We start from the raw sequence: 22847 nt of genomic DNA on the forward strand, positions 1-22847 counted from the left end.
TTTTTTTTTTTTTTTTTTGTTAAATTAGATAAATACGTCTAATTTTTATTTTTATTTATTTAATTATTATTGTTTTTTTTTTCGGTGCAAATTTTAGAGTAAGAAAAATGTTAACCTCTAATAAAAAATAATGGTGCATATATATATATATATATATATATATATATATATATATATATTATTAGGTCCACCATAGGAAACTTGGTTTAATGATTATAAATGTGACATTTATATAATAAGTATGCTCCTATAAATGTGTCACACTGGGAGACAAAGTAAGTGCTCATTTTCAAATAGTGGGATGAGTGCATCCCATGCTTTCTAAGTGGATAGTTAGGTCTTCAACAAAGTGGGTTAAAACTAGTGCACTCTATGCAACAATATAAGTGCTTGTCTCGAAAATCACTCGATGGCATATGGACTGGATCAGCTCGAGAACTTAAATAAGGCACGAATTTGTATTAGGGTTCTCGGGTCTTTTCTGTGCAAGTCGAGCTTCTGGGTATTTTTTTATTATTTTTTTTATTGAAAGTTGAAGATTGAGAGGTCGTTGTTTAGGTATATAATAATAATTTTGCGAGACTCGAACTCACGACGTTGTGAGAAAGTAGAGACACCTTAACTATTGAGTTATATATTTTGGTTGGCTATAAAATGACTCTCTATTGATTCTCGTTTAAGAAAGATGTTAAAGAATAGTTTGACATGTCCGATATTTTTGTTCAGTTATTTTTTATGAGATTTCACATCGGTTGGAGAGGATAACGAAACATTCTTTATAGGGACGTGGAAACCTCTCGCGTAGATGCATTTTAGATCCGTGAGGCTGACGCCGAAATTTACAAAAATTATGATTTTTTTTTATCCCTATAGTACATTTTGGGGCATTTTTGTCCAGGCGGGTGTAGACGCGATTCTGGTGAACGGTCATACACCTCCGTATTGACCCGATATGAAATGGTAAAGGCCTATCTAAGATGAAAACATGAAAAAGGGGTTTGGAACGGGTATGCAACCATAAGCAATACGCCTTGGACAAGCATGACCATGACATCCTTCCCCGCTCAATTGGTTGACGTCCTTGTTGACCGACTCGAACGAGCTGGGACATCTGTGATGCAGCCATAAGCAACATGCTTTGGCCAAACATGACCGTGACATCCTCACATGTGTCAACTGACTCAGACAAGCAAGAGTGGGACACTCTCACATGTTTGTTGAGCTAAAAACAAATTTTATTGGTATACATTTCGTTTTAAAAATTAATATTTTTTTAAAAATTTTGTGTCCCATTAAATTTTAAAAATTTAAAATTGTCTAATAAATCTTTAATTTTGTGTCTAAATATATAAATATAAAATTTAAAATATATTAAAATGACATGAAATTACTAGATATTCAAACTAAATAATAATAATAAAAAAAGTTAATTAATTAAATTATCATTTAACTAAATTAATATTCCAAGAAAATAATTCAGGAAAAATAACATAGTTTTCTAAACCGCCCTAATTGAGCAAAACCCCGACCCACAAGATTTTTCTCCATAACCGTACGGACAAAATCAAACCTCTTATCAATGGCGACGAGTACTGGCGAGGAGAGGGCGGCGCCGAAGGTGGAAGGGGCTGACCTTCTGGGGAAACCGACCTTCGCAGAGCTCGACAATGGCCGCTTCCGGTGCGTCGAGACTGGCCACGAGGTCCTCGCCAAGGATAAGGACTCCTACTCTCGGACCAAGCGCTGCCGTCTTGGCCTCATCGATTTCGCTTTGTCCCATCGAAAAGCTCCTCTTAATATGTTCGAGCTTGATCCTCTCTCCCGGTAATCTAAACTTCTTTTTTAGATGCACGTACAATTCGTCAGCATACATGTAGATGAAATATATGGAAGTTTTAGCTCAGTGATCCTGTTTGATTTCTTGGATACTGTGGAAATTCATAGAAATTATATTGAAATAAAGCTTCTATTTGATGGATTGCAGCCTGATAATTGAAAATGCTAGGATGAAATTGAAGTCGCGTAGAGTAGTATTTATTTGGTTGCTATTGTCTTGTAATGAGCACTGTTATTTGAGCTCGATTAATGTTGGAAGTTGGTGACTAGCGTCTTTTTGAGTATGAATTTGTCGTTTCTTGGTATCTAAGTTGTAGTTATTTGGTTATTTTTGAATGATTTTTGCCCTTTCTCTTGCACTTGCAGTTATTTCACGTTAAGTTGGAAATTGGCTTTTTCTTTTTTGCAGTTCGAAGCTGAAATGCAAATTGACTGGTGATACCATCAACAAAACAGAGGAACATATATGGAAGCACATTAACGGCAAACGTTTCCTCAACAAATTAGGTTTGTACTTCTCAGTCTACATGGATTGTTTATGTTAATCCTTTATCTTATCGATTATGTGGTCTTAGCAAGTTGTCTGATTAGCAAGTTTGTATTTTCATTGTAGAGCAAAAGGAGTTAGAGAAAGATTCAATGGCTAAATCAGGAGAGCAGAAAGGCAAGAAAAAGGCCGCTAAGGCTTTGAAGCATAGTACAGAAAATTCAAAGAAGAATAAGAAGGAACTAGAGAAGATTATTTCTGAAGCTCGTGAATCGAATGGGGGTAGTGACGCAGAGGATGTCTTCTGGATGCCTCCAGCAGGGCAACGCTGGGATAACGACAATGGAGGAGACCGATGGGGTTCAGAATCAGATTCAGAGCATGAAAGTGAGAAAATCAATGCAATGGGTAGGTGTGTCTAATTTTCAAACTTGACATTATATTTACGTTTACATTTCATTTAAATCACAAGGGTGCTAGGGAGAAATGTAGTAGGTCATTGAATGCAAAATCTAGAATGAGTTGGGTAGCATGACATCAAGTGTGAGCCTAATGTATATTAGAATGGTTTAAAACTTTGTGACTACTCTGTCACTACTTTCAAAGTAAGGCAGGGAGTTAGGTTAGTGTAAATGGTTGTGTTAGAGGGATCTTGGGAGTTCTTTCTTGGGTTTGGTTTTTGGCTTGTGGGATTTGATTTGGGTTTGGGTTGCTTGTCTTTGGCTGTTTGGGTATGTCCCATGCATTTACAAGGCAGGAACATGGTTTTTAGAAAGGAAGTCAAAGAATAATTGACAGAGGATCTGATATAGCTTTGTGATTCAACCGTTTAAAAATTTGTTCAAATTACCTGTGGGTTGTCAATGCTTACATTCGTTGGGTATTGGTGGAGTTCTTTGGTGATTTTAAAGATGTCTTCCTCCTTATATGGATGGAAAGCTATGTTTTTATTTCTATCACTTACTTTGGGTAGTGAATGTGTTAGTCTTATGTACAGTTTGGTGAAGTTTTTTGTATCTCACTGGTAATTTTTCATTTTATCAAAGGAAACGTATCCTTTCTTGTCAGAAAAGGAAAAAGGAAAATAGAATGCCAAGCATCCACATAATAATGAACCAATGGTTCTTCAAGAGTTTAGAGAGCACTAATCAATCCTTTTTGGACTCTTAAGAGATTTTATTAACTGTCTATTACATGATGCGACTTCGGTTGCTTCCAATGCAACTGTGACTGGGCTGGCTTGCTAGTGCCTTTGATGATGCTACACAGCATTTTGCTATTGACGTTCCAGCTTATGATCCTGATAAAGCATTAAGGGACACCTGTAATTCTCTTAAAGCATGGTTGCTCCCAAGTCGTATCATATATTTCCAGCTGTTAGGAAAGCTTGGGCTATTTCTCCACTGTTTGTTGTTTCTTGTTATAGGGAGGTGTGCTCTCCTGTCCAATTTTTTCAGCATGGAAGTGAGTTTATCCTTAGTCTACTTCCTCTTCTGCATTGGCCGCCACTTTGGAAAGGATGATTTTCAATTGCATGATTTCTCTGTTGGTTGAGAAGAATTGTGTCGTTCTGTTATACCCATANAAAAAAAAAAAAAAAAAAAAAAAAAAAAAAAAAGCGTTTGATGCAGCTCTGCTCGCTGCTCGCCACCGGCAAATGCAAACGGGTCAGGCGGCAAAAGACAGGGCTAGTTCGAAAGGTGGGTCGTTACAGTTTGGTATCAGAGTTTTAGGTTGATAGGTTCTATAGACTCTCTAGATAGAGAGTGTTAGAGTTCTCCATAGCCCAGCTCAACTACGTTGTGCCGCGGTCAGGTAAGCAAAGCTAACATGAGTAGTTTAGATCTTTTAGTGAGCTGAATCGGCTGACTGATACAATGCTAAGTTTGAAGTTTATGTAATGCATGATGAGGTGGTGAGAAATGTGGGGAATAAATCTTAATCTAAGATTTGTGATTTGACTTAAATGGCACCCAAAGCTAGAGGCGGTATTTGCAGGCGTCGTACTGGTGGTGGCAGAACACATGCCACCGATGTTCCCTCTCAAGAGACGCCTGAGATATAGACAACCCAAGTCCCTACGCCAGACACAGTGACACCCCCATCATGCACCATGGTGACGATGTCTGTAGAAGAGCTGCAGAACTTGTTATAGACCACCATGACCAGTCAAGTAACAAACATTGTAGATGTAGTGCTGGCAAGCTGATAAGGGCACGGGCATTGGGATCAATTTACGTTAGAAGAGTCTCGCTACCTTAGGGATTTCAAGAAGTATGATCCCCCGTTGTTTGATGGGCGAACCCTGGACATAGAGGCAGCAGAGGCTTGATTGGTGGCCATCGAGTTAATCTTCAAGTACATGAACTGCTCTGACACCCAAAAGGTTCACTGTGCAATNAGGCTTGATTGGTGGCCATCGAGTTAATCTTCAAGTACATGAATTGCTCTGACACCCAAAAGGTCCACCGTGCAACCTATATGCTAAGACATCAAGCCCATTTTTGGTGGGAGTCAGTTCTCCGCTCCTTTGAGAATAAGGGCAAGCAAGTGACTTGGGAACAATTTCGAGAGGCCTTCTTCCAAAAGTACTACCCTAGAACTGTTAGATTTCAGATAGTAGAAGAATTTATACAGTTAAAGCAAGGGGAAAGGCCAGTAGAGGAGTATGAGCACGAATTCACTCGATTGTCCCATTTTGCCCCAAACATTGTGCGCACTGATGAGGCCAAGACTGAGAGATTCATCAATGGCCTAAATTGGGACATTCAGGGACATGTGTCGGCCCATGCATCACTGAATTATGCCGAAGCTGTCAAGGTAGCTACTGTCATCGACAATGCCAACCGTCGAAACACCAGGGGGCCCAACAAATCAACAAGGCTCTAGTAATAAGAGGAGGTTTAACATAAACTCCTCCCGGTCTCAGCAACAATCTCCTAGGAGGTAGTTTGACCAGCGACAAAACCCACAGATACAGTTTGACCAGCAGCAAGGGCCACGAAGACAATTCGACCGACAATCGCCTCCAATTGTTGGGAGACCAAAATGTAGGCTGTGTGACAAAGACCATGGTGGGGAGTGCCTGGCTGGGACAGGGGCTTGTTTCAACTGTGGAAAGAGCAGGCATCGGGTAGTTGAATGCCCCCATAAGGGAAGAGCAAATACCGACCGACCTTCAAGGTCGAACCAGGGGAACCGAGGCGGGCAAGTACAGGTTTGAGGCATAGTTCACACCACCACAACTCGTTGAGCCACAAATGCAGGAAACGTGGTGACAAGTACTTGGCTATTATGCATTTGCCTTGTTTGCTTCTGGATCAACGCATTCTTTTATATCCACTACTTTTGTTAGACAAGTACTAGTTGGGATAGAGTCTTTAGAGTATAGTCTAACTGTGTCTACTCAAGCTGACACGATAATGCTGGCTGAGGAGAGAATCAGTGAGAGAAAAATAATACTGGCAGGACGCTAGTTTGAGGTGACGTTCATCATCATCGACATGACTGACTTTGATGTTATTCTGGGGATGGACTTGCTCGCAGAGAACTATGTCTACATTGATTCTCATGCAGGAGAGTTACTTTTTCCGTCGCCATCCGGAGACATTTTCAAATTCAAGGGCACCAAGTCCTAAAGCGTACCCAAGATAATATTTGCAATGAAAGCAGATAAACGGGCATGAGGTTGTTGGGGGCTTGTGCCTTGGACTTTACAAGCAACTGGGACGAACACTTGCATTTAGTGGAATTTGCATATAACAACGTTTGAAATGTATTTTTGAACGATGTTGTATTAAATTTTCTTTATGTGCATGCACGTTTAAAAGTTTTAAACTACATGCATATTTTCAAATATTTCATGTCAATAAGTAATGGTCCGCGACTCGAAATCTCGAAAGGCGGGTCGTTACACGTTCCCTTTAGTTAACTGGAAGATCCTCTTCCCACCAAAGAGAGGGCATCCTAACATATAGGGTTGAATCTTGGCCTTTGCTGCCCAAGATTAGGTAGGGATGCAAGATGAAACTACAGTCATCCAAATCAACTGAAAGTGAAACTAACACTAACTTTGAATGCAATTGNTGCCCAAGATTAGGTAGGGATGCAAGATGAAACTACAGTCATCTAAATCAACTGAAAGTGAAACTAACACTAACTTTGAATGCAATTAATATTAGTTTGGATTGGTTTGGTTTAGTCCAATCTCTTCAGGTTCAATATTTTAGTTCTCTTATATATTGTTCTTTCTTGGGTAATCTTATGTTGCTTCTGTTAAAAGGAGAAAATGTTTCCTGACATTCTGTTTATGGCTACTTACAATTTTACTGTTCTAAAATTTGATTTTCTTTTCTCTTCAGACGATGAGGATAAAGATAAACATGGTGAAAACAAGTCAGATGAAGATAAACATGGTGAAAATGAGGCAGTTGAATTGTCTAACCGGTACGTTAAAGAAACCGATAGCTAATATATAAGTCGTTTTCTTCCCAGTCTGTTCCCAATTACGTCAAGTTTCACGGTGATCGTCGTTTACTTACCCAATACGTTTATGATCACAGGACCAAAAGAATGTCCATAGAGATTGGACCCAGCAGCTTTGCTTCAAGAAAGAAGAAGAGTAAGAAAAGCTCGAAGTGAAGCCACATTTCTTCAGGTATTCCTCAATAATCCAACTATATCTCGCTTCCTTAGGCGTACACAGATGCCTCCGTTCGCCATTTTCGGTATGCTTCATCGCTCCAGGTGCCAATTTTTCCAGCTTAACTTTACGTTTAACTAATCACCATGCACTTTTATCGTCCTCCTTAATGTTCTTAGCTTTAGCTAGCTTATATATATAGCCAATTTGAATCTTTATTGAGCAGGCTTCTGTTTTGCTCTCTTTTCCCTTCTTTTGTAGACATGGATATATAGATTGGTTCATAATATTTAATACATTTCTCACTCGTGATCCTGTTCTTTTAAAACCTTCAAATTAGTTCTTAATGTATCACTTTATGTTAGAAAATCTTTGTTGATGTTGTTAGGACTTGAAGAAGACTATAGCACATAAGAAAGAGTCATATAATCACTCTATTATTCAGGTAAGTTTTCACACAGATTGGAAAAACAAGAACTTGAACATTAGGAATTTTCTACGTTATTAGTTATTATTTGTGTTCGGTGGTAAATTTAGAATCTAAAAACATTTCCATGACCTGTCATGAAAACTTTCGATCTTTTGGATTGGGGATATATATGTCTTATGTCTTAACCCATTAAGATAGTCATTTGAGCATCGTACAAGTGCTTATGGTTCGTGGTCCGTGGCCACAACTATTTAGTATAATCACTCTATTCAGAACTAGGCTTGACTTGGTTAATAGTGTCCGCTCCCTTGCCCTGGAGGCTCGTGCTTAATTAGATTGTTAAATAGTAGTAGCCTTGACTTGGTTAATAGTGCCCGCTCCCTTGTCCGGGAGCTTATGCTTAATTGGCCCGAAGTTGTTGAATAGTAGTAGGCTTGACTTGGTTAATAGTGCCCGCTCCCTTGTCTTGGAGGCTCGTGCTTAATGGGCCCGAAGTTATTAAATAGTAGTAGGCTTGACTTGGTTAATATTGCCCGCTCCCTTGTCTTGGAAGCTTGTGCTTAATCGGCCCAAAGTTGTTAAATAGTAGTAGGCTTGACTTGGTTAATAGTGTCCGCTCCCTTGTCTTGGAGGCTCGTGCTTAATCGGCCCGAAGTTGTTAAATAGTAGTAGGCTTGACTTGGTTAATAGTGTCCGCTCCCTTGTCTTGGAGGCTCGTGCTTAATTGGCCCGAAGTTGTTAAATAGTAGTAGGCTTGACTTGGTTAATAGTGCCCGCTCCCTTGTCTTGGAGGCTCGTGCTTAATTGGCCCGAAGTTGTTAAATAGTAGTAGGCTTGACTTGGTTAATAGTGGCCGCTCCCTTGTCTTGGAGGCTCGTGCTTAATCGGCCCGAAGTTGTTAAATAGTAGTAGGCTTGACTTGGTTAATAGTGCCCGCTCCCTTGTCTTGGAGGCTCGTGCTTAATGGGCCCGAAGTTGTTAAATAGTAGTAGGCTTGACTTGGTTAATATTGCCCGCTCCCTTGTCTTGGAAGCTTGTGCTTAATCGGCCCAAAGTTGTTAAATAGTAGTAGGCTTGACTTGGTTAATAGTGTCCGCTCCCTTGTCCTGGAGGCTCGTGCTTAATCGGCCCGAAGTTGTTAAATAGTAGTAGGCTTGACTTGGTTAATAGTGCCCGCTCCCTTGTCTTGGAGGCTCGTGCTTAATTGGCCAGAAGTTGTTAAATAGTAGTAGGCTTGACTTGGTTAATAATGCCGCTCCCTTGTCTTGGAGGCTCGTGCTTAATTGGCCCGAAGTTGTTGAATAGTAGTAGGCTTGACTTGGTTAATAGTGCCCGCTCCCTTGTCTTGGAGGCTCGTGCTTAATGGGCCCGAAGTTATTAAATAGTAGTAGGCTTGACTTGGTTAATATTGCCCGCTCCCTTGTCTTGGAAGCTTGTGCTTAATCGGCCCAAAGTTGTTAAATAGTAGTAGGCTTGACTTGGTTAATAGTGTCCGCTCCCTTGTCCTGGAGGCTCGTGCTTAATCGGCCCGAAGTTGTTAAATAGTAGTAGGCTTGACTTGGTTAATAGTGCCCGCTCCCTTGTCTTGGAGGCTCGTGCTTAATTGGCCAGAAGTTGTTAAATAGTAGTAGGCTTGACTTGGTTAATAATGCCGCTCCCTTGTCTTGGAGGCTCGTGCTTAATGGGCCCGAAGTTGTTAAATAGTAGTAGGCTTGACTTGGTTAATAGTGCCCGCTCCCTTGTCTTGGAAGCTTGTGCTTAATCGGCCCAAAGTTGTTAAATAGACTTGACTTGGTTAATAGTGTCCGCTCCCTTGTCCTGGAGGCTCGTGCTTATTAGCCCGAAGTTGTTAAATAGTAGAGGAAGTATTGAAGATTTGAACTTCGGACGCAAGGGAAAAGATTACTTATTAATTATGGCTGAAAGGAAAATATATAAAAGTTTAATGTTTGAAAATTTAAATAATTAATATTTGATAACAAAATTTTGGGTTTGTTTTACCAATTTTAAATTTAATTTATGGTAAGGGAATAAATTAGTGGACTATAACAAAAAAGTACCTAAGGAAATTAAATAAATTAACCGATAAAAATAATAAAATAAGTATAAATTACTTAATCTAATAACAAAAAGTATATTAAATAGTTAAACTAATATAAAAAATTAATATTATTGAATAATGTTTTTGAGTTTCATAGAAAGTAATATCATAAGTCTCGATGTCTTTCTCGAAACAAATGAGAAGTACAAATTTAATACGACTTATTCTACTTAGGTGAACTACCTAAATTTTTATAGCATATTTTCAATAATTGACAAATTAATTAATCAACAAAGCTGACCTTTTATTTTCTTTTATAATAAATCTTTGAAAAATAAGCTTTCACCAAAATTGATTTTGCATCTATTTCATATTAAAGAAAAACTAATGGGAAAATTTAAAATGAATGGCTTNAAAAAAAAAAAAAAAAAAAAAAAAAAAAAAAATATATATATATATATATATATATATATATATATATATATTATATAAAAATTAAATTAATAAAAATAGTTTTAAATACAATTATATTCTTGAACTTTCAAAAAAAAATCTAAAAAATACCCTTAATTTTTTTGTTTTATTTTAAAAATATCATTTAATTTTTTGTGTTTCAAAAAATAACCTTAGACGTTGATCTCTTCAAAAACTTTAATAACACTTTAATTTTTTTTAAAAAAAATTCGAAAATATTTAGTTGATAATAAGAATTTATTTTATTTTATTTTTTATTTTTAATAAAAGTAAAGACTAAAATGGTATTTAGCGATAAGAAAATTCTTATGTTATTGAACCACATATCATTTTTAACTAAGGCTGACGTGACAGACATTAAAAATGTGAATAATATTCATATTATCTATTAGGTTTCGACAATTTTACTCAATGCTTTACGTTAATGAGTTCTTATACAACGTTATGCCTGCTTTTATAGTAAAATAAATAACAATTAGGAGTGTTTATATGATCTGATAACTCGACTAACCGAGACTACCAATCTAAACTATAAGGGTCGAGTTGAGTTATATTTTTTTTTTCATTTTTCAATTTGAGATCGGGTGAATTTTTGAAAAGCTGAAAAGAAAAATAAATTTGGTATGCACGCTTATAGTTTTTTTGGTTGGGTCAACCTAATCGACCCAAAAGTAGGTACCATACTCTTAAAAAAATTAAGAATATTTAACGAATGTAGCCGATCCGATATTAGTGAGATTTGACTTGTAAATGTTTGATATTTGAAATTTACGAGATTCTAGTTATTCATGTAATATGTACCACGGTGGATAATTAGTATTTGTTTTAGAAAAAAAAAAAAAAAAAAAACCTAACAATCCGACCATACTGAACCTGAAAATAGAGGGTTGAGTTGAGTTGTGAACTCTATTCGAGTTATTCGAGTCACTAAGTTGACCAACCCATGTGCACCCTTAATAATAATACTTATTATTTGGACCGAACACAGTGGTTCATGAAATTTGAGATTGATGTTTATTTGGTCCCGAAAGTCTTTAACCCTTAAGTATAGCCGACAATAGACTCTTTAGAGATAATGTAGCTTGTAAGATCGTATATCGTACGAAGCAATCCCAACTCGAATTCTTAGTAAATTAAGGGCGATAATGACTCGTTTTATAATAGCAAGTAGAGAAGTCAAATAGTAATTTTTCAATAATTAAGACCTAATATTAACTTTTTAAAATAATAATTTTGAAAATGATACTTTATATTATAAGATAATGAAATTGAAAAAATAAAAAGGAAAACCAAACTTGGGGGATGGGATTTTGCTTGTCTGTGAAGTATGGGAAGCAATCCACGCAACCTTTTGCTTCGTTGGCAAAGTATAACATATCCATTTCCACGTGTCATACAGCTCTATGCCCAGCTGGAATTAATGCATTATTGGCCTAATTACAAAATTTACATTATTACTACTAATGCAATTTTAATTCTTTCTAATTAAATTTATTTTAACTAAATATAAATTCAAATTATTTATGTTATATCCCAGATTGGTTCGGGAGGAGAACAAAACACCTCTGTAAGGGTGTAGAAACCTGACTAATATCAATAATAATAATAATAATAAAAAAAGCAAGACAAGACGATGGAAATTCAAATAATGCATTTATTAATGATGTCGTAAATTCATAATCAAGTAAAAAATTTAAATTATAAAAAAAAATCCTTAAATTTTATTTATTTATTTCCAAACAAAATTTATTAGAATTTTGGGGAAATAGTTATTAAAGATTTAAAGTAATAAAATATTAAAAAAAAAATAAAAATAAAAATATCTGATCATAAAATATTCGATAAGACCTGACATTGTGTTTATTAATTTAATAAGAGACGTGCGGTTACGTTTATAATTGACATGAAAGTGACTAATTAATGAAGATTCTTTATTTATTTATTTATTTATTTATTTATTAGAAAGAACAACCGGGAAGATCCCGTCGTTTGTTCAATGGCGAACTGATTGAATTCCATGATTGTTTTTCTTTTTCGATCGCGGAAGTCTTCGAATCCCACTAATTTCAAGCAATGATTCGACATTGCTTTGTTACGGAACTCTGCTTTAATGCCTAATCGAGGAATCGTTTTACCAGATTAACAAATTCAAGATTCCCGTTGGAACTGGAAGTCAAAAATCCGTTCCACTTTCCATTTCTCCTTTTCTCTTTTCTTGCAGAAGGATTTGATTTTATTATCTTCGTTGTGCGTTCCTTNATTTCTCCTTTTCTCTTTTCTTGCAGAAGGATTTGATTTTATTGTCTTCGTTGTGCGTTCCTCCTTTGAAGTGAAGTGGATTTTGCCATCAATCGCGGATAGGGGAAGCAATTTGAGAAACCGAGACGATGGTACGGATTTCGTTTTCGTTCCTTTTCGAGATTCTTTTTTACTTTTTCATTGCGTTCTAGGAAATAGGGTGAAGAATCTTNTTTTTTACTTTTTCATTGCGTTCTAGGAAATAGGTTGAAGAATCTGAGGATGAATTTGTCTAGGATTGCTGGTCTTTTTAATGGCGTTTGGTTGTTTCATGATTCTGTAGATTTGAACTGATTGGCGTTGGGTTGTGTGACTCGTGAGTTTGAAATTTTCAACTTATTTTCTTTTGGCGCTGAGGATTGGAAGTTGTTAATGGTTGAATGTTTTGAACGTTGAAGTTGAAAAGATTTAAGGGAGTTTGTCAAATCAAATCGTGTTGTTTAATTGCATGTTCATCTCTTTTCATATACGTAATTTTTTTCCCCAGGAAAAATTGCTTTTATATATCATTTCCGTTCTTTGGCCTTTTCCTTTTCCATTTTTGACAGGCGGCGGCAGTCTCTTGTGTTTGAACGTTCCTGGTTTTCATACCTCGTTTTTTCTGTTTTTCTTTTCCTTAGTCGGTGAAGAGGCGTGGCGTAATGGAATTACAAAGCTACGTATTTTGATTTCAATAAAAGCTTGAAATCTCCTTTAAAACTTCATTTGTGAGAGAATAATTTATGCTCTTTGGCCAGTTGGACTTGGATTATACCCTTTTGGATATACTGGTATCTGCCTTGTAGCTGAGGATTTTGATTAATTTTGGCTGATTTCATCGTTTTTCTTTGTTCATTAGACAAGAAGAGGTTCTTAAGATTTGGAAGAGAATCTGATTTCATCGTTTTTCTTTGGTCATTAGACAAGAAGAGGTTCTTAAGATTTGGAAGAATTTGATAGAGTCTGAAATTGATGGGGGCTGCAAATTCAAGGGAGGAACCATCGGTTCCGTCCGTTTCATCATCGTCGTGGAGTGATGCATATGCTCAATCCCCATATACTCAAACCCCTTATGCTCAGGAAACATACGCTCGACCCCCATATGGTCAGCAAAGTCAGAGTTATGTGCCACAGCAATCATTTTCCTCACCGCAGTGTTACCCTCCTCCTGAAAACTACAATGGTGGTGCTGCTGCTGATAATAGAAAGAAGTTCGACAGACGATACTCGAGAATTGCTGATGATTACAAGTCCTTCGAGGAGGTAAGATAGAATGGAATGTTCCTAATGGGAAATTGTTTTCCGATGTTAAACTTTGTTAATTTACAAGTTTGATCAGGCCTTTGAATTTTCAAACGTGTTTAATAAGTACCTGCGTGCCTAATAAATCTCTAAACTTTCGGTTTTATGTTAATAAGCCCTTGAGCTTTCAATTTAAAGTTGAAGGACCTATCTAACACAAACACGAAAATTTAGGGACTAAAACTTTGAATTTAACCTTAAATTATGTGCGGAGAGTGAATGAAAACAAATTATTTCTTGCTTAGGAATGTTATTTCCAGTTTCGTGCATGCATCTATAACCTTGATTTTCTAAGAAAGAAACAGCATCGCTTGGGTTCAGCGTTCAATGGAATTGGTTGATAGCCATTGTTTACAGTCGGTTTTCGTCATGTTTGGTTTCTAGAAGGATATGCTCTTCACTTGATGCAACTGTATCAAGGATAGAATATAAGAACTTGGTCGTATGCATTTTCATATTTACATTCTGCAAACTATAAATAAGGTGAAACTTGTTTTCTACAGGTAACAGGAGCTCTTGCTCGTGCTGGGCTCGAGTCATCCAATCTCATTATTGGAATTGATTTCACAAAGAGCAATGAATGGACAGGTGCAAGATCATTTAACAAACGAAGCCTTCATGACATCAGTAATGGTCCCAATCCTTATGAACAAGCCATATCCATAGTCGGGAAAACGATGTCTGCTTTTGATGACGATAATTTGATTCCGTGTCTTGGATTTGGAGATGGTAATTTAATTCCTTAAATTGTCCTCCATAGGCTTTATTGTTCTGTTTCAAATTTCCAAGCCTCCTCATATTACAAATGTCTTGTGTAATTTGCAGCATCTACACACGATCAAGAGGTCTTTAGTTTCTATCCAGAAGGGAGATTTTGTAATGGATTTGAGGACGTGTTGAATCGTTATAGGGAAATCGTTCCCCATCTACGTCTTGCAGGTTCTAGAATAAATTTACTTCTTCATGCTTTATATTTTATCAAATTATTTCTCACATACATGTAATGGTTCTTACGAGGTCACTTGTTATTCTATAACAGGACCAACATCATTTGCACCTGTTATTGAGATGGCAACGACAATTGTGGAGCAGAGTGGTGGCCAGTATCACGTTCTGTTGATAATTGCTGATGGGCAGGTACTAATACAGTTCAATGGAAAAAAATTGGTGGAATCTGTTTCTTTTTTCCTTTTTTTGAATAAGCTGAATTTTCTTAAAATGTTTCTCATGAATGAAGGAAAAAAGGTTTATACATTCTTTTAATCCTTGTACTTTTAATTTTGCACCTATACTTTCCATAGTTCTTAAAACTAGTCCTTGTTGTTTGTTTGAAGTTAATCCTTATCGAATTCGGTAAAATAAAATAAGAAAAGGATTATCTTTCCAAAATTTATCAAAGGGACAAATTCCAAAGGACCGAATGGCGTTTTAACCGGATTTTTTTTTTTTGAAACTTGATTGAGAATTCACGTGCAAGTATAGCGAGATATCTGTTCTTCTGTTCCTTAACATTTTTCTGAAATGAGAAATATCTCAGGTGACTAGAAGTGTGGACACTGAGCATGGGAGGCTAAGTCCACAAGAACAGAAAACAGTTGATGCCATTGTGGCAGCAAGGTGGGTATATTCTTTTTGGTTCCCATCTCCCTTTAGTTTGTGAATTTTACTGCAATCATGTCAAAGAATGTTCCCCAGTCCCGGAAGGAGACAGAATTTGCACTTGCAGCTCTGATGGAGATTCCTTCTCAATATAAAGCCACCTTGGAGCTTAATCTACTGGGGTAAGAAGCGTTTATTCCATATGTTATTTTAGTAGGAATTTTTTTCAAAAGGGAATCATCATCTTTATTGTCACAATCATTTTATTCGTTCTTATCCCAGGACTCGGAAAGGCAATGCTCCAAAGAGGATTCCACTTCCTCCACCTGTTGCAGCATCTTTCAGCAGACCAAGACCTCCTCAATCCTTTAATTTTCAGCCCAGCGTGCCTCCATATCCTGGGGATAATAATTCAATCGAAACTGTTCGTTCGATCGATCTTTCGTCCTACGATGACAAGGTAATTTTTGTGTGCTGTGATGTGGATTTGTTTGACTACCGCTCTCTAACTCTGACTGTTGCAACCAGTTTTATTTGTCCTAGCGAGTCTTGGATGATTTTTAGAACGATGTGAAGTGCTTAAAAACATTTTATTTTATGTAAACTGTGAGATCCCACGGTTGGAGAGGGAAACGAAACATTATTTATAAGGGTGTGGAAACCTCTCCCTAACAAATATGTTTTAAAAACTTTGAGGGGAAGCTCGGAAGGGAAAACTCAAAGAGGGCAGTATCTGCTAGCTAACAGTGGACTTGAGCTGTTACATAAACATAAGCATAGTTCTACCGATTCTTGTATTGTTGGTCATTATCTCGGGGTGGCTCCATATCACTAAGATTTTGATTTAAGAACGTAACCATATCTATTTTCATTGTTACTTTAAGAGTTCTTATCTCAATACCAACCGCTAGTTTTTCTGCTCACAGTTATGCGGCATTTGCCTTAGTAACCCAAAGGACTTGGCATTTGGTTGTGGACATCAGGTAATCTTCTGTGCTTCAAGTTTACAAGTATTACTAAAATTTGAGTTCTTTACCCTAACAAATGTGCTCGTCAATCGCAGACTTGTGGCGAATGCGGACAGGATCTTCAAATATGCCCGTTCTGCCGGAGTGCAATCCACACACGGTTAAAGCTCTACTGATCAAATCTCAACGAGTCATACTCGTCGAAACAATCATCATGCAAGTTCGTGATATGATACACAGGCATAACGCCTCGATATCGAACAATTGCTTGGCCCTATAGATGTGAAAATGTAGGCAAACAATTCTATTCATACCTTTTGTTACTGAATGATGCTTTTATCAAAGTTTGATGGTTTGAGTCTTCTTGGTTCCAGTAGCCATGGTCAGAGGAGGAGGAGGTGTTGTAAATGAAATTTGGCCACTGGAATTCATTCTTTTCTTTCTTAAATTTATTTATCCATTGTCTTTGCACATAGAAAAATATGTTATGTCATGTAATGTAATGTAATGATATTTTTGTGTACTTTTTGGCAAGTTATTTTATCAATGAAAAATAAGGTAAATTTATCCTCTCAGGGTTTTACATTTGTTGTTTAAGATGGATAAGTAATTGTATTTTAATATTTTGAGGTATTAAAATAGAATATTTTAAAAGTTTCGTGACAAAAATGCTCTACAAATTTAAGAATTAAAATGAAATTTAAACTATGATCGATTACCGACTCAACCAACCCGATTTTTCCAATCCAAAATGCTCTACAAGTTTAAATCAAGTCATTCACAGCATGAACTCAAGGCCAAACTGAATTTTCTAGTAATATCCACTTGAGAAAAGAGAAAAAGAAAAGCTTTGAAATTCCCCAACGATCCCGAACCTGTGCTTTCGTCGTTCTCACTCCTCCATAGCATCGCCTCCTTCGGTTACCTCGACTTTTTCCTTCAATGGCGTAATCTTTGTCAGCAGAACCTCTGTAGTTCAAGAAAGCACGAGTCATCGGTCGAGCAATGGGGGTGTAAGGGATGTGGAAAGAGAAACAAGACATGAAAGCTATGAGTAAACAAATGACTAACCCGTTTTTTTGGGGAAGGAATAGCCTTTTGAACTGACATACGTACGAGGATTTGGCAACAGGTGGTTTCTCATATAATCCTTTTGGCCCTGCGAGTCATCGACATACTTTTTAGATGCATATTTTCCTTTATTATCTTCACAGAAATCGAGGCACATTAAGAACACAAACCTTGGTAATAACACAAACATCGACGTTACTTCCACTCCCCAAATCGTTAAATATCCCAGAACATATCGCCTCGGTTACCAGCCGAATCCCTTCATCCCTCTACAACAAGGAAATAAAAGCTCACCAATCACCATGGTAAGATACACCAAGTTGTTCAAATTTAGCTGTATCTATATAAGCACATGAACTTACAGTCAGGCCTTCTTTGTACTTCGATTCAAAAACAGACATTGCAGCTAGAGAACCTGATCCCATTGTAGCATATGGCAAGGTGTCAGTGGATCCGTGAGGATAGATCTGCAGATGAAGTATAGCATTAAAAGATGGCATGTTATGCAACCCAAAATCGTTTGTTTTTCAGAACAAAACTCACGGTATGTAAATGAGGTCCAGTAACATCGACTCCACCAAGCACCAAAGCGGCTGAAACGTAGCCTCGATAACTAGGACAAAAGGGATGGGGAGACTTAAATTTCATGCTACAAATAGATGAGAGATATGGAAAGAATCCAAGTAGACAAAACAAAGGCTATACCCAAAAAGGTGTTTCTTGAGAAGGGTCAGAGCGGTAACAACCCTTGATTCTCGACCGGTGTGGTAACGATGCAATTGTAATTGGGAGCTAACCATGTCTTAAAAAATGCAAGAATAGTAGAATTAGTTGTGTTCGAGAAACAATATTGACAAAACTAAGTAGCAGAAGCAAGATACCACCAACTACCTGTTACTGCCTCTGTATCAGCAGCTGTTCCTGCTCCACAACAATATATGTTTGGTGCCATATAATGAATTTTCTCACAGTTCTTGTCAGCAACAATAGGGCCTTCAGTAGCACGAGTATCTGCCCCAAGAATAACACCATCCTGAAGCAACTCAGGAAGATTAAACAAAACATTTATTCGAATTTACAAAAGAAACTTCGGTGTATTATAACATAATTGAAAAGAAGAAAACGTGTAGTGATAAGCATTACATTAGCTAAGTAACTGGACCAGACTACTCAATTCAGTCATCTTCTTAAAAATGATGTGAACTTTATCAACAAAGTGAATGCTTAAATGCTTCAGACAACACAACCAGAAGATAGCAATTTTAGTACCACTAAGACGTTTCCCCATTTAAAAATTTCTTCATACAAAGAATATCTGCAACACTTTGATGTATATGCATTAGGAGATATTGGGAGACTAATAAAAAATTTCTCGATAAAGTTATTGTCTGGAAGAACAACATTTGGCTCCAAAAAACAACTGAAAAATAATAAGATTGATCTATGTTACAAGAGTAGCCGATTACCTCGAAGATTAAACCCACAATGGTAGTTCCAGTCTTAAGGTAAGACGGAGATTTGAGACCTTTCTTTGCAAGCATATCATTTCTTCTGCAGAGATCAAAATTAAAGCCACCCTTGGGAGGGGCATCAATTGCAGTGCTAGACATAGCTAAATTTCAAGTGCACCTGCAAAGTTGAAACAAAATATCGAACTGGCTTCCGCGCGAAAATCAACAGAAAGAAGTGGAAAATAAAAATCAATCAACCCCACAACTTGTTACAATATACTTCCAAGAATCCAACTAGATCATTGTTCCTAACGTTGAACCAAATTAACGGGTCGCTTCGCTACACCCAGAAATTAAAGATGACATAAATAAAACAAACTTCACGAGTGAAATCTCGGAAACTCAACCAAGACTAAAGAGTCGCGATACATTCCCAACCTATAATCACAAAGAATGAATATCCCCCAGAAATCAAACATGGAAAAGTAGAACGGAAAAAAAATCCCCATTTCCTAACACTTACATTCCATCCCGAGTCTTTCAAGCAATAAAATACCAAAAAATGTACATGTCGAACGTTTGTCATTACTTCATTTGATGATCTAACAAAAAACTAAGAAAATTATCGAAAGAAGCAGTATCACAAATTCCCAGTTCGCCAGGAGCGGGCAGATTAAAATGGCAACATCAAATGGTTGAACACGAAGAACAGAAGAACTGGAAGATTCAGATTTGTTAAAATCAAACCTGAAAACGAGGAAAATGGAGGATCCAACTTGGGGAGCAGCGAGAGTTCGAGTGAGACTTGAGCGAATTACCTCCTCTCCTCGTTTCTCTGTCTAAAAAGCAAATAACTTGCAGAGAAGGAAAAGACATTTTAAAAGAATATTAAAAAAAAAAAAAAAAAAAAAAAANTTGAACTTCAAGTATGGGCCAGAAACTTAGCATAATTAATATTGGGCCTGAAAGTTCTACAGGCCCATTTTGTTTGTTGGCATAATTAATATTGGGCCTGAAAGTTCTACAGGCCCATTTTGTTTGTTTGCATAATTAATATTGGGCCTGAAGTTCTACAGGCCCATTTTTGTTTGTTTGCATAATTAATATTGGGCCTGAAAGTTCTACAGGCCCATTTTGCTTGTTTGCATAATTCATATTGGGCCTGAAAGTTCTACAGGCCCATTTTGTTTGTTTTATGCCACGGCGTATTTAAAAATATTATAAATAATTTATTATTGGACAAATTAATTTATAAATATTTTTTTTTTACATCTATTAGTGAATACATAAGCGTCTATTACTCACACTATAAATATTTTAAGGGTTTTTTGGACTTTTCAAATATTTTATTTAAATATTTGGAACGAGGTTAAAATTGTCATATTTATAAATATTTTTATTTTGTGCTAAATTTGCAATTATATTTAGGTTAAACAATTTTATATGTAATTTCTCTTATATATTTAAAAAAAAAAACAAGAAAAAAATTACATTTAAGTAACATTCTAACTCCGGTTTTTAAACTCGTTATTTTAACCCCTGAAATTTTATTTAGTAGTATTTTGATCTATGCAAAGTTTTTAATATTAAAAAAAATAATGATATTTTTTAAATTTTATTAACTGTTTCCATCCAAAATTAACGGTAGAAATATTTCTTAAAAATTTTGAAAGTTTGAAGGTACTATTAAAACGTTTGAAAGTTACGGGTATTTTTAAGACAAACTACAAAGTTTATGGTTATTTTTATTAATTTAGTATATATATATATATATATGTGTGTGTGTGTGGAGAGAGAAAAGGTAGATTTTTCACATAATTTTAGGACAAAATAAAATGCAATAAAATAGGAAGGAAAACAAAATATTTTGCAAAAAAAGAAAAAAGAAAAAAGAAAAAAGTTGGAACAGAAAATATCTTTTATCTTGTCTGGTAGGAGAAAGCCATTGGGCCAACCAATAATGAAAGTAGAAAATGGCCACAAATGAAAACAACTTATCTCTGAATCCAAGTCCCAAAGCCTGGTTAGTTCAAGCACAGTTCCTTGATGCTAGCCATTGACATAACCACCCAGCCATGGCTTCTTCCCAGTCCTGGTTCAATCTCAGGAAAAGCACAGCCGCCCCGGCAGATGCAGCGGCGGTGGCGAAAAACCATTGCCAATCTGCAAGAAAACAGCCAAACAAGACAAGAACCCACAGCAGCTGCAGGCAATATCAGACGCCAGGTTCTTACCTCACAAGGAAGAATTAAGCTTAATGCATACCCGGATCGAGAATTCTATGCTTTTCCACGATTTGTTACTCATGTCGACAATGGCTTCATTTCCACTTTAACCAATTTGTATCGGGAAAGGCTGCGTCCGGGTATCGAAGTCCTCGACTTGATGAGCTCTTGGGTTAGCCATCTCCCTAAAGAAGTCGAGTATAAATGAGTGGTTGGACATGGGTTAAATGCTCAGGAGCTTGCTAAGAACTCCCAACTTGATTACTTCTTTGTGAAGGATCTTAATGAAGATCAGAAGCTTGAGTTGGAGAGTTGCAGTATTGATGCAGTTGTGTGCACTGTTAGTGTGCAGTATCTTCAACAGCCTGAGAAGGTTGCTTTAAGTCTTATTGATTATGTGTTTCTGTACATTGTTTCCATTATGCAGTTGCAAGGAGCAGTTCTATGCATCGAATTATGTCCATAAATTACGCCGGAAATCTGTATCTGTAACGGTCCAAGTCCACCGCTAGCAGATATTGTCTTCTTTAGAGTTTCTCTTTCGGACTTCCCCTCAAGGTTTNCGGAAATCTGTATCTGTAACGGTCCAAGCCCACCGCTAGCAGATATTGTCTTCTTTAGAGTTTCTCTTTCGGACTTCCCCTCAAGGTTTTTAAAACGTGTCTGCCAGGGAGAGGTTTTCACACTCTTATAAAGAATGTTTCATTCCCCTCTCTAGCTGATGTGAGATTTCACAATCCACCCCCCTTCANGAACTTCCCCTCAAGGTTTTTAAAACGTGTCAGATAGGGAGAGGTTTTCACACTCTTATAAAGAATGTTTCATTCTCCTCTCTAGCTGATGTGAGATTTCACAATCCACCCCCCTTCAGAACCCAGCATCCTCGCTGGCACACCGTCCGGTTTTCACCCCCCCTTCGTAGCCCAGCATCCTCGTTGGCACACTATCTGGTGTCCATCCCCCTTCGAAGCTCAGCATCCTTGCTGACACACCACTCGATGTTTGACTCTGATACCCATTTGCAATGGCCCAAGCTCCCCGCTAGCAGATATTGTCCTCTTTGGGCTTTCATTTTCAGACTTCCCCTCAAGGTTTTTAAAACACGTCTGCTATGGAGAGGTTTCCCTCCCTTATAAAGAATGCTCCATTCCCCTCTCCAACTAATGTGGGATCTCAAAATCCACCCCCTTTCGGGTCCAGCGTCCTCGTTGACACACCACCAGGTGTCCACTCCCATTTCGGGTTTAACGTCCTCACTGGCACACCGCCCAGTGTTTGACTCTAATACCATTTGTAACAGCCCAAACCCACTGTTAGCAGATATTGTCCTATTTGGGCTTTTCCTAGCAGACGCGAGCCCAAATAGGACAATATCTGCTAGCGATGGGCTTGGACTGTTACAGTATCTTTTGAGCTCGGAGAATCAAACCCATCCTAAGATTCTTTCTACTTCTCGAAAAAGTTCTAACCCCATGTCTTTACACAACTTGATTTAGCACTTCAGAGCCCCCCAAGATGAGGGAATAGATGCATCATGGCCAATATTAGCAGGCAATCCAAGATAACTATAACATTCAAACTAACATAAACAAAGCTATAAATATTGATGAAAATGGAAAGGCTAACCAATGAGTATCATTGCAGGTGTTCGCCGAGGTGTTCAGGGTGCTAAGGCCAGGAGGAGTGTTCATCATTAGCTTTAGCAACAGAATGTTCTATGAGAAAGCTGTGAGTGCATGGAGAGAAGGGTCTGCATACAGTAGAGTACAATTAGTAGTCCAATATTTCCAATGCGTTGAAGGATTTACACAACCAGAGATTATAAGAAAGATGCCTGCTTCAAGCGGCACTGCAGAAGATAACTCACCGTTCAGCTGGATTCTGAGGCTGCTAGGCTTGTTTTCTGGCTCAGACCCTTTCTATGCAGTCTTGGCTCACAAGAACTTCAAGCCTGTATATACAAATTAAACTACTTGATCTCGGAAATATGTAACTTTATTAGTTCAACTCTCGTGTCCGTTTCGGAGTAGACGTCTTCCTTTCT

General features: G+C 37.2%; 3 protein-coding genes and 1 pseudogene across 4 annotated transcripts; 3 read left to right on the forward strand and 1 right to left on the reverse strand.

Moving 5' to 3' along the window:
- Positions 1-1502: 1502 nt before the first annotated feature.
- LOC111789715 (surfeit locus protein 2-like) lies at positions 1503-7277 on the forward strand. Of its 2 annotated transcripts, XM_023670384.1 has the most exons (5): positions 1507-1824; positions 2246-2343; positions 2450-2731; positions 6685-6769; positions 6886-7277. In XM_023670384.1, the coding sequence occupies exons 1-5, from the start codon at positions 1580-1582 to the stop codon at positions 6962-6964; spliced, it is 789 nt and encodes a 262-aa protein (XP_023526152.1). In that variant the 5' UTR covers positions 1507-1579; the 3' UTR covers positions 6965-7277. The 2 variants fall into 2 exon arrangements, with proteins under 2 accessions (XP_023526153.1, XP_023526152.1); XM_023670385.1 differs by lacking the exon at positions 6886-7277 and having other exon boundaries at positions 1503-1824; positions 2450-2735; positions 6685-6734.
- A 4899-nt stretch (positions 7278-12176) lies between these two features.
- LOC111791906 lies at positions 12177-16628 on the forward strand (annotated as a pseudogene).
- Positions 16629-16744: 116 nt separating this feature from the next.
- Positions 16745-19431, reverse strand: LOC111791907 (proteasome subunit beta type-7-A-like). The gene is made up of 9 exons (XM_023673420.1): positions 19326-19431; positions 18594-18756; positions 18019-18160; positions 17833-17929; positions 17671-17740; positions 17490-17594; positions 17298-17396; positions 17128-17215; positions 16745-17025 (listed from the first exon to the last, which is right to left on the reverse strand). Exons 2-9 carry the CDS (start codon positions 18735-18737, stop codon positions 16949-16951), a joined length of 822 nt encoding a protein of 273 aa, XP_023529188.1. The 5' UTR covers positions 18738-18756; positions 19326-19431; the 3' UTR covers positions 16745-16948.
- Positions 19432-20436: 1005 nt separating this feature from the next.
- LOC111791909 lies at positions 20437-22810 on the forward strand. The gene is given in 2 exon segments (XM_023673422.1): positions 20437-21176; positions 22448-22810. Coding segments are annotated over 2 exon segments (876 nt in total). The 5' UTR covers positions 20437-20624; the 3' UTR covers positions 22772-22810.
- Positions 22811-22847: the final 37 nt, after the last annotated feature.

The sequence above is a fragment of the Cucurbita pepo genome, chromosome LG03 (assembly GCF_002806865.2).
Source record: "Cucurbita pepo subsp. pepo cultivar mu-cu-16 chromosome LG03, ASM280686v2, whole genome shotgun sequence".
NCBI classification, from domain to species: domain Eukaryota; kingdom Viridiplantae; phylum Streptophyta; class Magnoliopsida; order Cucurbitales; family Cucurbitaceae; genus Cucurbita; species Cucurbita pepo.